The 12,489-nt window shown below is 35.2% G+C and overlaps 1 protein-coding gene and 1 long non-coding RNA gene across 2 annotated transcripts; one reads left to right on the top strand and one right to left on the bottom strand.

Moving 5' to 3' along the window:
- The first annotated feature begins 888 nt into the window (after window positions 1–888).
- LOC108907504 (myelin expression factor 2) lies at window positions 889–11,119 on the top strand. Its single transcript, XM_018711235.1, has 5 exons — window positions 889–1,014; window positions 1,351–1,936; window positions 7,398–8,312; window positions 10,154–10,289; window positions 10,875–11,119. Exons 2-5 carry the CDS (start codon window positions 1,352–1,354, stop codon window positions 10,931–10,933), a joined length of 1,695 nt encoding a protein of 564 aa, XP_018566751.1. The 5' UTR covers window positions 889–1,014; window position 1,351; the 3' UTR covers window positions 10,934–11,119.
- LOC108907512 lies at window positions 3,441–5,973 on the bottom strand. Its single transcript, XR_001964334.2, has 2 exons — window positions 5,540–5,973; window positions 3,441–3,594 (listed from the first exon to the last, which is right to left on the bottom strand). It is a non-coding gene; the product is annotated as an uncharacterized LOC108907512 (long non-coding RNA).
- Window positions 11,120–12,489: the final 1,370 nt, after the last annotated feature.

The raw sequence follows: 12,489 nt of genomic DNA, 5'->3' as shown, positions 1-12,489 counted from the left end.
TTTAAGTCATGTCTGTGTCGGGGGAGGCGGGTGCGGGTGGCAAGCCGTTTCGCACGTCGTCTGTCACGTATTAAGTTTTTTATGTCATCGGGGAGGGTGCCCCGGGGGTTTGTCAGTCGGGGGACAATAGTCTCCGTCGTAGTCTGAGTCAGGGCGTTTTTAATGTCAGTCTCAAGGGAGAGGATTGCCGCCTCCAGATCATGGGTGGTTTCGATGACTGGGAGCGCCATGTTTCCTTGCATTACTGTTCGGAAACGCTCCCAGTCAGTGAACCTCCTCGTGAAGGTGCCTTCATATCTCTGTCTTCGCCCCAGATCCACGGTCTTACGGACCGTGGTTTACAACTTGTTCTATGGTTTACAACAGCTTAGACGCATGACAAAGAGAGAAAGAAGTACTTTGGATACCATCTTACTTTCTCGCGCAGTCTAGAGAGAGCATAGACCTTATAAACTACTAGGTCTATGAGAGAGAGAGAGAGACAGTTACAAAACCACAGCAAATAAAACAATATATGCTGCGCCCAAACGACAGTATAAAAACCACATACTTCTATATAGAAGTATGTGATAAAAACAAAACTGTGCCCAAACTACCCACCTTTGACTTTTCTCTCTAGAGCGACTACACTTTTTAACAAGGGGTGCTTCCTCCATGTGGTATATGCTCTAATATTGTGATTGTGTAAGTAATTCCAAGGTAGTAAATCAAAATCATCGAAATTAAGGTTAGACCGACAAATTTATCAAAACAAACGAAATATGTGCGCAGATCTAAGACCACTAAACTTTAGAGTAGGTAAGATCAGTTAAATTGAAATCTACATATATAAAATCATTCAAATAGAGTCCACCTTACGGAAACGGATATGTTTGAGTTTGATATCCCCACTCCCTGCGTCATTTGTCTTTTCTCGATTTTGAGTCGCTTCCTTTTTTGTGACGCTTAGCAGTAACGCCATTTTCCCTTTATTTAGTGTGGTATAACAATAGTGTCCGCTCGTTGTCTCAAAAGGTAAATATGTATTTTATAATTACTATCTGTTTTTAAAATAAATTGTACTGGAAATTTCAAGATGGCCGTACCATAGAATTTGCATGAATTATTGCTATATATTCGTTTTTGCTTTGACAAAACTTCGTTTAACGGGTGGTTTTTCGTATATATAATCGTGTTATTTTTCTGTCGCTAAGACGATATTTTAGTTTAATTTAAGAAAGGTCTAAAACTGTTCTGGGAGAAAGCCAAAGGTCGATTTTGGCTCTAATATTTAGTGATATTTTGATGTACTTGACTTTACTAACTAGCTCTATAAGTTTTCTCCCGAGTTCATCGTGCAATCTTTTCCAGCATGAGTGACATCGACGAGAAGGACCGCTCTAGGGAACGTTCTAGGAGGGACCGCCCGAGCCGTTTCTCCGAAGGTAGCCGGGACCGCAGCTACGACAGGGGCAGGGAGCGCGGCAGCATGAAGTCCTCCAGCAACCGAGTGTATGTATCTAACATTCCTTACGAGTATCGTTGGCAGGATATGAAAGATTTGTTTCGCAATCAAGTGGGTGACGTACAGTTTGTCGAGTTGTTTGTCGATGACAACGATAAGCCTAAGGGTAGCGGTATCGTTGAGTTTTCTGATCCTGCTTCAGTAAAGAAATGCATGGAGATCATGCAGAGGTATGAGGTTAAGGGCCGTAAGCTGGTCATAAAGGAGGACGTCGGCAATATGAGGGATAAGCACGGGGGCATCATCGGCGGCAAGCGCTCCAGGGACAACGATAGGTACCGCGACGATCATCACCGCGACCAGATGGGTGGTAGTAATTTGTCCATACGGCAGGACGACGTCAAGTGGGGCAACACTTACGGTCTCAGTCCGCATTTTCTCGAGTCCTTGAATGTCGACGCCCCTCTCGTTAATAAGGTCTTTATTGCCAACGTAAGTATCTTTTATCGTTGTTTTGCTGTAACTGCCTGAGTGGAGTATTGTAGATTAGGCCTCGTGTATTTGAAAATAATGGAGTCGATCCTTGCTCTTGAGATTTGCGTTGATTTTTTTTTCAAGTTTAATTGTGTCGGCGGTGAATGGGTATTTCGCTGTTGCTACATTACTTCACAATACAGGAGGCTTTATGTAAGGACGCTTGGTTCTGATATATACAGGGTGTACCAAAACGTCGTAGGGGGTTTTGTCAATAAGGATTTTGTTCCCAGCAGTCTACATTTTAGCATGATGCGTGTGTTCGGCCGGATTTTAAGAATATTAACAGGACGTTTGGCTAAATAATTACATTATAACCTCTATTATCCGAACTAATTATTGATCGATGTTCAGAAATTCAAAGACTACATATTTTAAATAAATGTATAGTAAGAATAGAAAAACAAACAAAATACGTGTTAATTCTTAGATCAGTTATTTTAGGACAAAGTTATGGAAAATTTTGACGAATAGCTTGGTAAAAAAAAATATATCTTTTTGTAATGAAGTAAAAAACTGAAAATTTATTTTTGTTGAAAAAGGAAATTTGTGGATTTAGTTTTCTTATGGGCCCCGTGTGGAATTTTCGCATTCCTTAATTCAGCATATTTTTTTGACAAGGATGGTGTGTCACATGATATGGTTTGCTCTCCAGTTTCTTCATTGTTTCTGCTGAAATGTCAAATTATTCACTTACAAAGAGTGCCTTGTAAACAAAACATTCAACTTTTATTTCAAATGAAATGTTGATAGTTCAATTACATTTTTATTTACAATGTCAAAGTTTAGATAACCAAGATATTGATTAATTAATTTGAAGAATATCTGGCTTTGTTTTTATGAAAATTGCATTTTAGCTGTCAGAATTGTGTTTAAAGTAATCTGGATGTTTTGTTTTCAAAGCACTCTTTGTAAAAAAAAAGATAATTTGGTATTTTGACGAAAATTAAAATGTAAACAATTATGTAAAACAAAAGTTGTATGTCCTTCATGTCTTTTCAATTAAAAAGATACAAATAAGCAAATTTTTCTTCAATAATTTGAAAACGAAGGATAGTTATCCGTCATCAAATTCCTCAATTTTGCCCCCAAAATTTGACTAACCTTGTGTCTCTTCAGATAACCGAGAATCCAATGATGCAGCTCAAAAAACGAGCACTCTTTATACAGCATATTCTTAAATTATCTGAAGTTTCAGGCAGGTAGTAGGTATATAGGTATATATTTTTTTGTTTGGTAAAGATGCTGAAATATTTTGATTATTTTTCATTTTTCTGGATTTTCATGTAGTAGAAGCTATTATGTCGGCAATAAATTTCACTTTATAAATGGAGGGTGGTTATTTTTGTAAAAGCTCTCATAAAAAAGTTTACAGCGAACCCCCTTTAAAGGGGGGAAACACATTAGGACTATTAGGAGACTATTTTCAGGTGTTTTTCATGAATTTTTTTGAATGAATTGATCAAACTTTGACATTTTTTATTAATATTTGAACTACACATGCAAATTTTTTCAAGTCATTTGTGTTGAAAATGTCGAAGTTATGGGGTGTTGTCCACCGATGGTCCTCGTCCGAGTTCATTGTTCACGGGAAATGTGGAGGTCGCAATTTAGATCTGAAAATAAAATGGTTATTTTCCTGCATTATTAACATGTTTTCTAAGAATATGAACCACATTGAGAGTAAAAATTGTAAAAATTTAATCTTTGACACGAGTTTGAAAAAAATGTATCGATTTTTACCATTTTTTTTTTTTCACTTATTTTGAATAAAAAAACTCCCTTAAAATTATATCATCCCAATAGTTGGTTCATGGTCTTTGTAATTTTATAAAGAAAAACTTTCAATTTTCATAACGATCAGTTCATAACTTTTTGAGTTCGAGTTCCCGTTAATCAAAAAAATGTTGTTTCGAGAGTACTTACCGATCAATCAGTGATTCCAACACCATATAACAGTTCTTCTTCTTCCTGATAGGCATTATTCTGAGTTTTGATCTGTACTTTTCTTGCTTAATAACTGACTACCTGAACAAACATTCCGCCCCAACTGCTGTACGCCCCAGCGCTGACATTTTGATAGCGTATTTTTGAATAGTTATACTAACAATTTATGTAATTTAAAAAAAAAAACGATTTTTTTAACCTATTGTGTTTTCTCCCTTTAAAAAATGTTTATTTTGGATAGGAACTTAGCTACACATTAGGATAATTGAGGTTATTCTGTATTCGTTATGTTATAATGAGATACTCTTGTTTTATAAATTCAATTTTGAAAACTTCAACTCGACAAATGATTTTTTAAGGAAATTTAGATAATCTAATTCAGGGCAATTACTACAATTCTTAATCCACCATGAAATCACTGGGGAAATATGTGTACATGGTAGGTTTTCTCTACATTTGTTAATACTTGATCCAATAATTTCCTCAGGTGAATTGGGAATAAAAATCATCGGCTGCCAAACGCCAAACTTGGGCAAATTTTTGTTTTGAAAAAAGGACTAGTAATATTTATGATTTAAAGCTTCAGGATGTGGTTATTTATGACTCATTTTTATATTGGAACAGTTATTTTCGATTGGAGGTAAAATGCCTAGAAATGGTAAGGAGTATGCCTAATTTGCTTGGTATTTTGGAACACCCTTTATATAAAAATATTCTTGTTATATTCACTCGTCTACATATTACACTTTCAACAGTCATTGTCAATCAGTAACAATTTAATGAATAAATGGGAAAATCAGGTTAAACTTAATTTTTGGTAGCAGTGATGTAAATGATAATAATTAACAGAAAATAGGGGATCAAAAGAGTAAGATTGTTGAAGATGTTGAAATATTTACCAAAAATTGAGGGTAACTTGTACAATTTCTATATAAGCAGGTTCAAATGTTTCTCTTAATATTTGTTATGGTTTGTTATTATGATCCAATCGTTCTTATTTGAGTTCCTAACCTGGAAATCGGAATATGTATGTTATATTCTCTCAAATCTCAATTATATTACACATCTGAGTTATGTTCGATTCACTATCAAAACTTGGGAAGTTTTTGACCAAATATAACTCGGCATTGTCTGCAATTATTTGTTGGTGGCATTTTTTGTTACTGTTTTTTTATGTAATTGAGTTTTTCTGCCACATTGAAGAGAAAAAGTTTTAAATAATTGACCCCTTTTGACAAAATAATTTGGTATTAATGTTGTCTTCGGTATTTACATCGCAGTAGCTTTATTGTAGGGTTATTTCTTGTAATCAACAGCTTAAGATTGAGCTACAATGTGTTTTGTTGAATTGAAGAAAACTTCTTTGGGTTCTTATAAAAAAAAATAAATAGTGAATCCTGTGTAATAAGAAATTTATTTAAAAAAAGTAAATCTATGGACATAAATCATGTACGTCAGGTTCAAAATAGAAGGCAATGACTCATTCCCAACATGAAAACTGTGAAGGATAAGACGTGGAGAATGTGATTCCATGGGTGTATCATTTTAGAGAGTTTCAAAATTATTAAATATGGAACAACAAATAAATATGTATGTCAATAGGTAAAAACTTACTTATATTTACAAATTTATGTTCACTTTGGTATATCCAATAGTATGTACTTTTTTATTTATACGGTAGTGCGGATTCAATAATTCCGAAAACGACTGTTATCAGCATTAGCAAACTGACTAATTACTGTTGTTGCTATCACTGGTGTCACTTAAAGCTATGGTAAGTGGTTCTATTATAACTTCAATTTGTGTCGAAGTCCCATATTCATTGTGCTTTTAGGTATGTGCATAATGCAGATTCCATGTCTCCACACTTACCTGATAAATCGCCTACAGAAATTTTATAGGTTCTAGATTAAAAGTTCTTTCTTTGCTATATAAGTTTTTATATTTATCCAGATTAGTTCAATGGAGTTTAGCTCACTGTGATATGGTGGCAATCGAGGAAGTGTAACATCGTGAGCTTTAGCCATTTCGTCCATTGTAAATAAATGTATTGGGCTTTTTTTATGCAATAATTGTACTTTTAACGTCTTGTCTTTATGACTCATTATGTTTTTCATTGAACCCTTCCAAGATTTCTTGTTTTCTCTATGTAGATGTTGGCAAAATGTCAGATATATAGATGCAAACTATTTTTTAAATATCCCACTGTTTGTAATCTCTTGATAACCTCTTATTCATTGCTATTCAAATATATGTAAAACATAATTTTAAAATAAGATCTGTGAATCCTCCTATGAATAACATATTTAAGGTCATTGGCAATTTCAATTTTTTTTGGTTGGTCATTTTTTCACTAAACATTTCTGACAGAGTTTTAATTGTCAGTGTTGCGAGAGACAACTACTCCAAGGGCTATATGCTCCTACCGGCATTGAAGTATATTCGCAACACCTAGTGCAACAGCTAGGGTCGTTCGTCAGTTTAACCCGCCAGGCACAGACCAGTTTTGGACTTATTAGTCCTCATCAGTGTGTCATAGGTGAGACAGTTAGTCCGAAACTGGTCTGTGCCTGGTGGGTTAAACTGACGAATGACCCTAGCTGTTGCACTAGGTGTTGCGAGTATAATTCAATGCTGGTAGGGGCATATAGCCCTCGGGGTAGTTGTTTCTTGCAACACTGACAATTAAAACATTGTCTTCGCCCTCTGTGGGTAGCAGTCGTGCAACAAGTACCTGCAGTATAGCAGGTCGCTTCCTACTGTAGCCATTTGAATGGCACAGTTGGGAGTCAGCACGACAGATGGAGACATTTGCGCTCCCACGTACATTTCTGACAGACACTTTGTTAAAAAAATGCTCAATAGCAATCTGTACAAATTTCCTTATATACGTTTACAATATAGTGTTCTTGACCTGTTAAATTTGGTTATTTATGATTACATTGATTATCAAACTGATTTGTACACACACTGACATGACAGCTGGAAACGGAGACAGGTTGGGATTTCAAAGTCATACCAAGCAGCCTCGCCCATCTCTTTTTGTACACCCTAAGCAAAGATAGATGGTTGTAATAATAGAACGTTCAAGCGCATTTGAGCATTTGCTGGACATTCTGAACAGTATGCTAAATGAACAGCACATTACAATCTTCGTACAGAAAATACACAAAATTATTTTGTCACTTTGTAAAAATTGTGGCTTGATTTATTTATGACATACTATTACCTACTATTTTGAACCCGTAGTACAAGTTGAAATTATTGTATTAGACTTGGTGCGTCTTACTGATTAGGATCTATTTTTTGTCATAATTGCATGAAAAGAGATGTTTTGTGTAATTTCTCGTATAATCTCCACCAAGTTAGGGATTCCAAATAAAGAACTAAAATTTTTTTGGGAAAGAAAGCTCTAATTGTAACAGCGTCCCTTGGTGTCATATTGTGTCTTAACCAGTTTGTTGTTTTGCAGTTGGAATATAATATTGACAAGAAAAAGTTAAAGGAAGTGTTTAGGTTGGCTGGTAAAGTTGTAAGGGTCGATATCCCCGTCGATAAGGATGGTCGCAGCAGGGGCTTTGCCGTGGTCGAGTTCGATCATCCAGTAGAGGCCGTCCAGGCCATCTCCATGTTCCACAACCAAGTCTTGTTCGATCGACCCATGACCGTCAGAATGGATCGCGCTAATGAGACCTTTAAGTTACCCGAGGGTCTCAAGTCCGTCGGTATGGGCTTGGGTCACAATGGGGAACCCCTGAGAAACGTGGCACACAATCTCCCGTCTCTAGCGAGCAGCCAGCAGGGGGTCGGGGCAGGCATCTTGGGGGCCGTCCCTAACAATTCCCTGCAGCTGGCGAGTGCCCTTTCCGGTCTGGGCAATGTCGGCGCTCTGAACAATCTCACTAATCAGCAGATGTTGCAAGCCGCGAATTTGACCGGCCTTGCCTCTAATCTTTTGGGAAACGGTTTGGGGGGTGCTGATTTGTCATCGTTAGTCGCCTCGGCACAGAACCCCCTTGTTCAAAATCAGGCGACACAACAGCAATTTGCCGCTTTGGCCGCGCAGGGTTCTAGTTCGAACATGCCGTCTGGCAACTCGAACAGTATGTCGTCATATGGAAGAGGCGGCGGCGGCGACGCATCCTACGGCAACCAGGGCTCAAACTTTGGGTCTCAGGGACAGAATCAGGGTTATAACGCGGGCAATCTCATGGGCAACAGAGGGTTCCAAACACCGACCAATTCGTCAAGTGGATTCGGAGGTAGCGGTGGTGGCGGGTTTAGTAACGACCGTACGCCTTTCGGAAACGGCGGGAACAACATGTTGAGGTCTCAGTCGGATCGGGGCTCGGACAAGGGTTTTTCGAGAAAGGTTTTAGTTAGTAATGTAAGTCGTAGGATTAGTCCTTGGGACTGATGGAAATGTCGAATTTTTCATGTTTTTTCGTTAATGTGGTGTTTATGTTTAACATTTATTTGGGCCGCCAGAAATGTTTTTATTTTTTTGACTAGGTCCGTGGGTATACCAATGTGGAAAACTGGATATTAACTGGGAATTTCATACTTTTGTCTGACTCGTAGATTTTTTTTAAACCCAAATGCTGCTTTTGGACGTCACGTCGGCTGCATTGTATGTTTTTTGTTACATTATTTAATTAGTTAAAATCTGTTTTTAAGGAAGAATTACTTTATTTTAATGGGCCAAAATTGAAGATACTTGTACGAAAAATAAGGGAATATTTTATTTTAACTAAATTTAAATGACAATTTTTAATTGTGTGCTTCTGTTTTTAATTTGGACTTCTTATACATTGCCTGGTTCTTCATGTTAACACAACCCAATATAATAATAGGCTGTCCTGCAAAATAGTTGTGTAGCAAATTTGAAGAAAATATACACATGCCTATAAACTTGAAGAAAAAATTAAAAATAGATTTTTTGTTGTTTTCATCTAGGATGTCATGAAATCAAAAACAGTTGCCTGCACACGGGATAATCCTAAGGTGTTGTCTTTTATTTCATGGCTACCTAGATGCCGCGCAAAGTTTTATTTTATATTTTTTTTAATTCTCTAGAAAAATAACCAATACATATTTTTTCTTAAAAAGTTGATAGACAACTATTTTGGCCGTTGTAGAATAGTGCTTATTTTTCCAATAAAACGTATATTTATGAAAAATGCACCCTTATAAAAGATTATAGTAGCCAGACATTTGTGGTAATGGAAAACGTACAACTAAATGATCTTTCAGGGTCCTACCACTTAATTCTGTCAGCCTACTTGTATTTAAGAGGATGTTAACATGAAAAACAATTGAATGGAGAAAAAATATTGACTGATTTTGTAGATCTGGAGCAAAGGTGCTTAAATATGTAAATTACCCTTTATTTACAAGGAAATTAAGAAATGTTGAAAACTACAGTATGTTGAAGGTAGTAACTACGTGAAAAAAAGTTAGATTTTCTTCTTTTCTTTCTAATATATTTTAATTTTCTATGAAAGTCAATTCTGTCAAACAAATCAAGGTTATTATATCTTTTTTTTTTAATTTTGACTTATTAAATTAAATGATGCCATTTTCTCTGAAATTAAAAATCACCCCATATATTTGGTTGCCCATTATGAACCGAGGAGCAATTTATTAAATTTAGATTACTGATACAAAATTTGGGAATTTATGGGAAATTTTTGAAATCTTCCGGGAAAATCTGCGATTCTCAACAATTTTTTTAGTTAAAATTTGGTATACACCCGGCTAGACATTGAAATAGACAATGTTATTCGTTTTAGAATGACTGCTGTGTGTTAATTACAATAAGTTGTTTTTGTTGCTATTCGAAAATGTATGTGAGCAATGTAATATTTTATAAACTGAAACATGTCGATGTCCTCTGATTAAAATAAAAATAACAGAACAAAATTGCAGTTTTTATGGGAAAGAAAAAGAATACTTTGAATTATAAAAGTTTTGTAGAAAAATTAATTTTAAAATAAATTCGTGAGAACCGATGAAAAATATAGTAAAAATGTCTTTCACCGATTTGATCCGTTGGACAACAAAAGTATGTAATAGGAAACTATAGAAGAGTTGAAATTAGGAAAAAATACTGTAGTCGCAAATTTCCTTAAAACATGGCAATCTTCCACATTTCCACCAGTCTGCATTTAAATCCGTTCTGGGTGACCCAGCCTTAGCAGTAACCCGCTTTTCAATGTGATTTTCTAGTTACCTCCCACGGCCAGCTACAAAATGTTGCACGAGAAATTCACCGAGTACGGCGATGTCGTCTCTTTCGAAGAAAAGTCGCCCGGTTCTGTTCTCGTGGGTTACGGTTCTGACTGGCAGGCCGAGAGGGCCATCAGTATCCTTTGATTATTGAATTGTTAACATTATTTTCTCTTATACACTTCGCCAAGTTGTGATTGAGGAGGAACAGCGCTTTGAGATTTTCGATAAAATGGTACGGGGGCAAATCGGGGGATTTTAAATGCTGTCGACTAACTCGAGATGCTCGGAATTTGAAACTCTCACGGAAATGGGGTTGAAACTCGAGAAGTATTCTTGCACTAACAAATGTTTTATGTGGGACCCATTTTTTTAATTAATCAATATTGATATAAAGGTGTATATTTTTGTGTATCAAAACTTTTAACATTAAAGGAAATTGGGCACTAAGTGTTTTCAGAATAATTGCGTGACCACATTTTCTCGTTTGTACCTACTTATCGCTCTTTAAATAAACATGGGTGGAAGCGAAGCAATTTCTCTGTCAGGCCATTTTTGAAGTATTTGTTTCATATATATTTTTTTCAATGTTACCGACTATGCATATCAGATATCCTGTTTTTCCTTATGCAACTTGGAATTGTGTATGTCAGCACAGATATTTGGGTTTTTAACGTTAATATTTGCACCATGGTTTGTTTTCCTTAGCGGTATTTTCCAGAAAACTTGGACAGAGCCAGGATAGACGGTAGAATGATCGATGCCAGGTTATATTACTAAGTTACTCTTGTGGACGTTTAATTTAATTTTTCTTATTAGGGCATAAAAATACGATTTTTAATTTGAATGACAAATGAATGTGCATCTTCAGTATAGATTGAATATATGGTTTTATTATGTTGTGTATGAGATGTAGAAAATTGTCTCTAATTTCCGACGATTTAAAATAAAGGATTTATAATTAAACGATCATTTTTCTTCCACCTTACAATATTATTACTGCTTTTTTATGGGTGTGGTTTAACCCATACTACGTCATAGGGATGTTCATGCAAAAATACATCGATGTTTGTTTTGATGATATGCATCGAAACATTGCATTGATGTATGTTCACGATACATCGATGTTGAAATATTGTAAAATCTTTTTTTTTTTTGTAAATTCACATTTTATTTTTATTATTTACGTAAATTTTTATACCTAATATAATTTAATGACACAATTTTGAACTTTGTTCGTTTTTTTTTGTTCACAAAATGAAACATGCTAAGTTACAGTATTTTCTCTAAAGTAAATTATACGCTATTTTGAAGTTGTGTATTACATCAAATCATGTTTAGTGGTGCTGTTTATGTTTTACACTACCAATAATTTCATTTTAAGTTTGAAACATTGAAATTTTCGTTCTGTCAAATTAGACTTGTAAAAAATAACACGGAGTGAAATTCGCTGGGCTGTCGCTAAGTGGCGTGACGTATCAGACGCAGGCAGAGGAAAAGTGACAAGTATGCCTGGGTTCATAGCAGCCTGAAATACTAAGAAAAGTCAGGGAATTCATTATTGTTTATAAAAAACGGAATAATCGGGGAATTTTAAAAGTATTCATGAAAGTCGGGGAATAATTTCTTTAGCGCTAAACAAGACAATTTAAAAAGTTCATTTCACGATTCACGTGTTTCCTAAGGATAAGAAACATGGTATGGATGGAATTTCTATTGCACATTTTGAAAATTCAGACAACGCGATCTCCTAGCCTAGCAAGAGTTATTAAGTTTACCGTCAAAAAACTAAAGAAAACAGGTATGTTTATTAAAAAAATAGAGCAATAATTTAATTATTATTATTTAACTCTAGCAATAATAATTTATACTAGAAGCCTTATGTTTTATTTTTATAAAATTCTTAATACCTTTTTAGAGCAACAATAACTGCACAAGTTCTCAATTTTTAGTTCATATATTCAAAAATTTGCACATAAAATTGAAATATATAAAGTTGATACGTACAAATATAAATTATGATGAGCCTATTGTAAATAAAGTACTTAGGTAAGTTACTTGACGTTACTTGAAATTTAATTAAAGAGAAAAATAGATACAATAAGATCATACAATGACAATGTACAATATCTAAATACCTAGTTATTAAATTTATTAATTGCTACCACATGAACCTACAAGATATACTGAAACAAATGAGCAAACCATAGATCGTTTACGAAAGTTATATTGCTGCGTCAGGAGGACGGTCTACTTGATGTATATGTTTCGTTGATTTTATTTACCCCCTGTATTTGACAATCCCCCTAATTAATGAGGTTTTCAAGGTCTCCTGT

The sequence above is a fragment of the Anoplophora glabripennis genome, unplaced genomic scaffold, assembly GCF_000390285.2.
Source record: "Anoplophora glabripennis isolate ALB-LARVAE unplaced genomic scaffold, Agla_2.0 scaffold20, whole genome shotgun sequence".
Lineage (NCBI taxonomy): Eukaryota > Metazoa > Arthropoda > Insecta > Coleoptera > Cerambycidae > Anoplophora > Anoplophora glabripennis.
The sequence above is the reverse complement of the archived record's forward strand: the minus strand, read 5'-3'. Positions and strand labels throughout refer to the sequence as shown.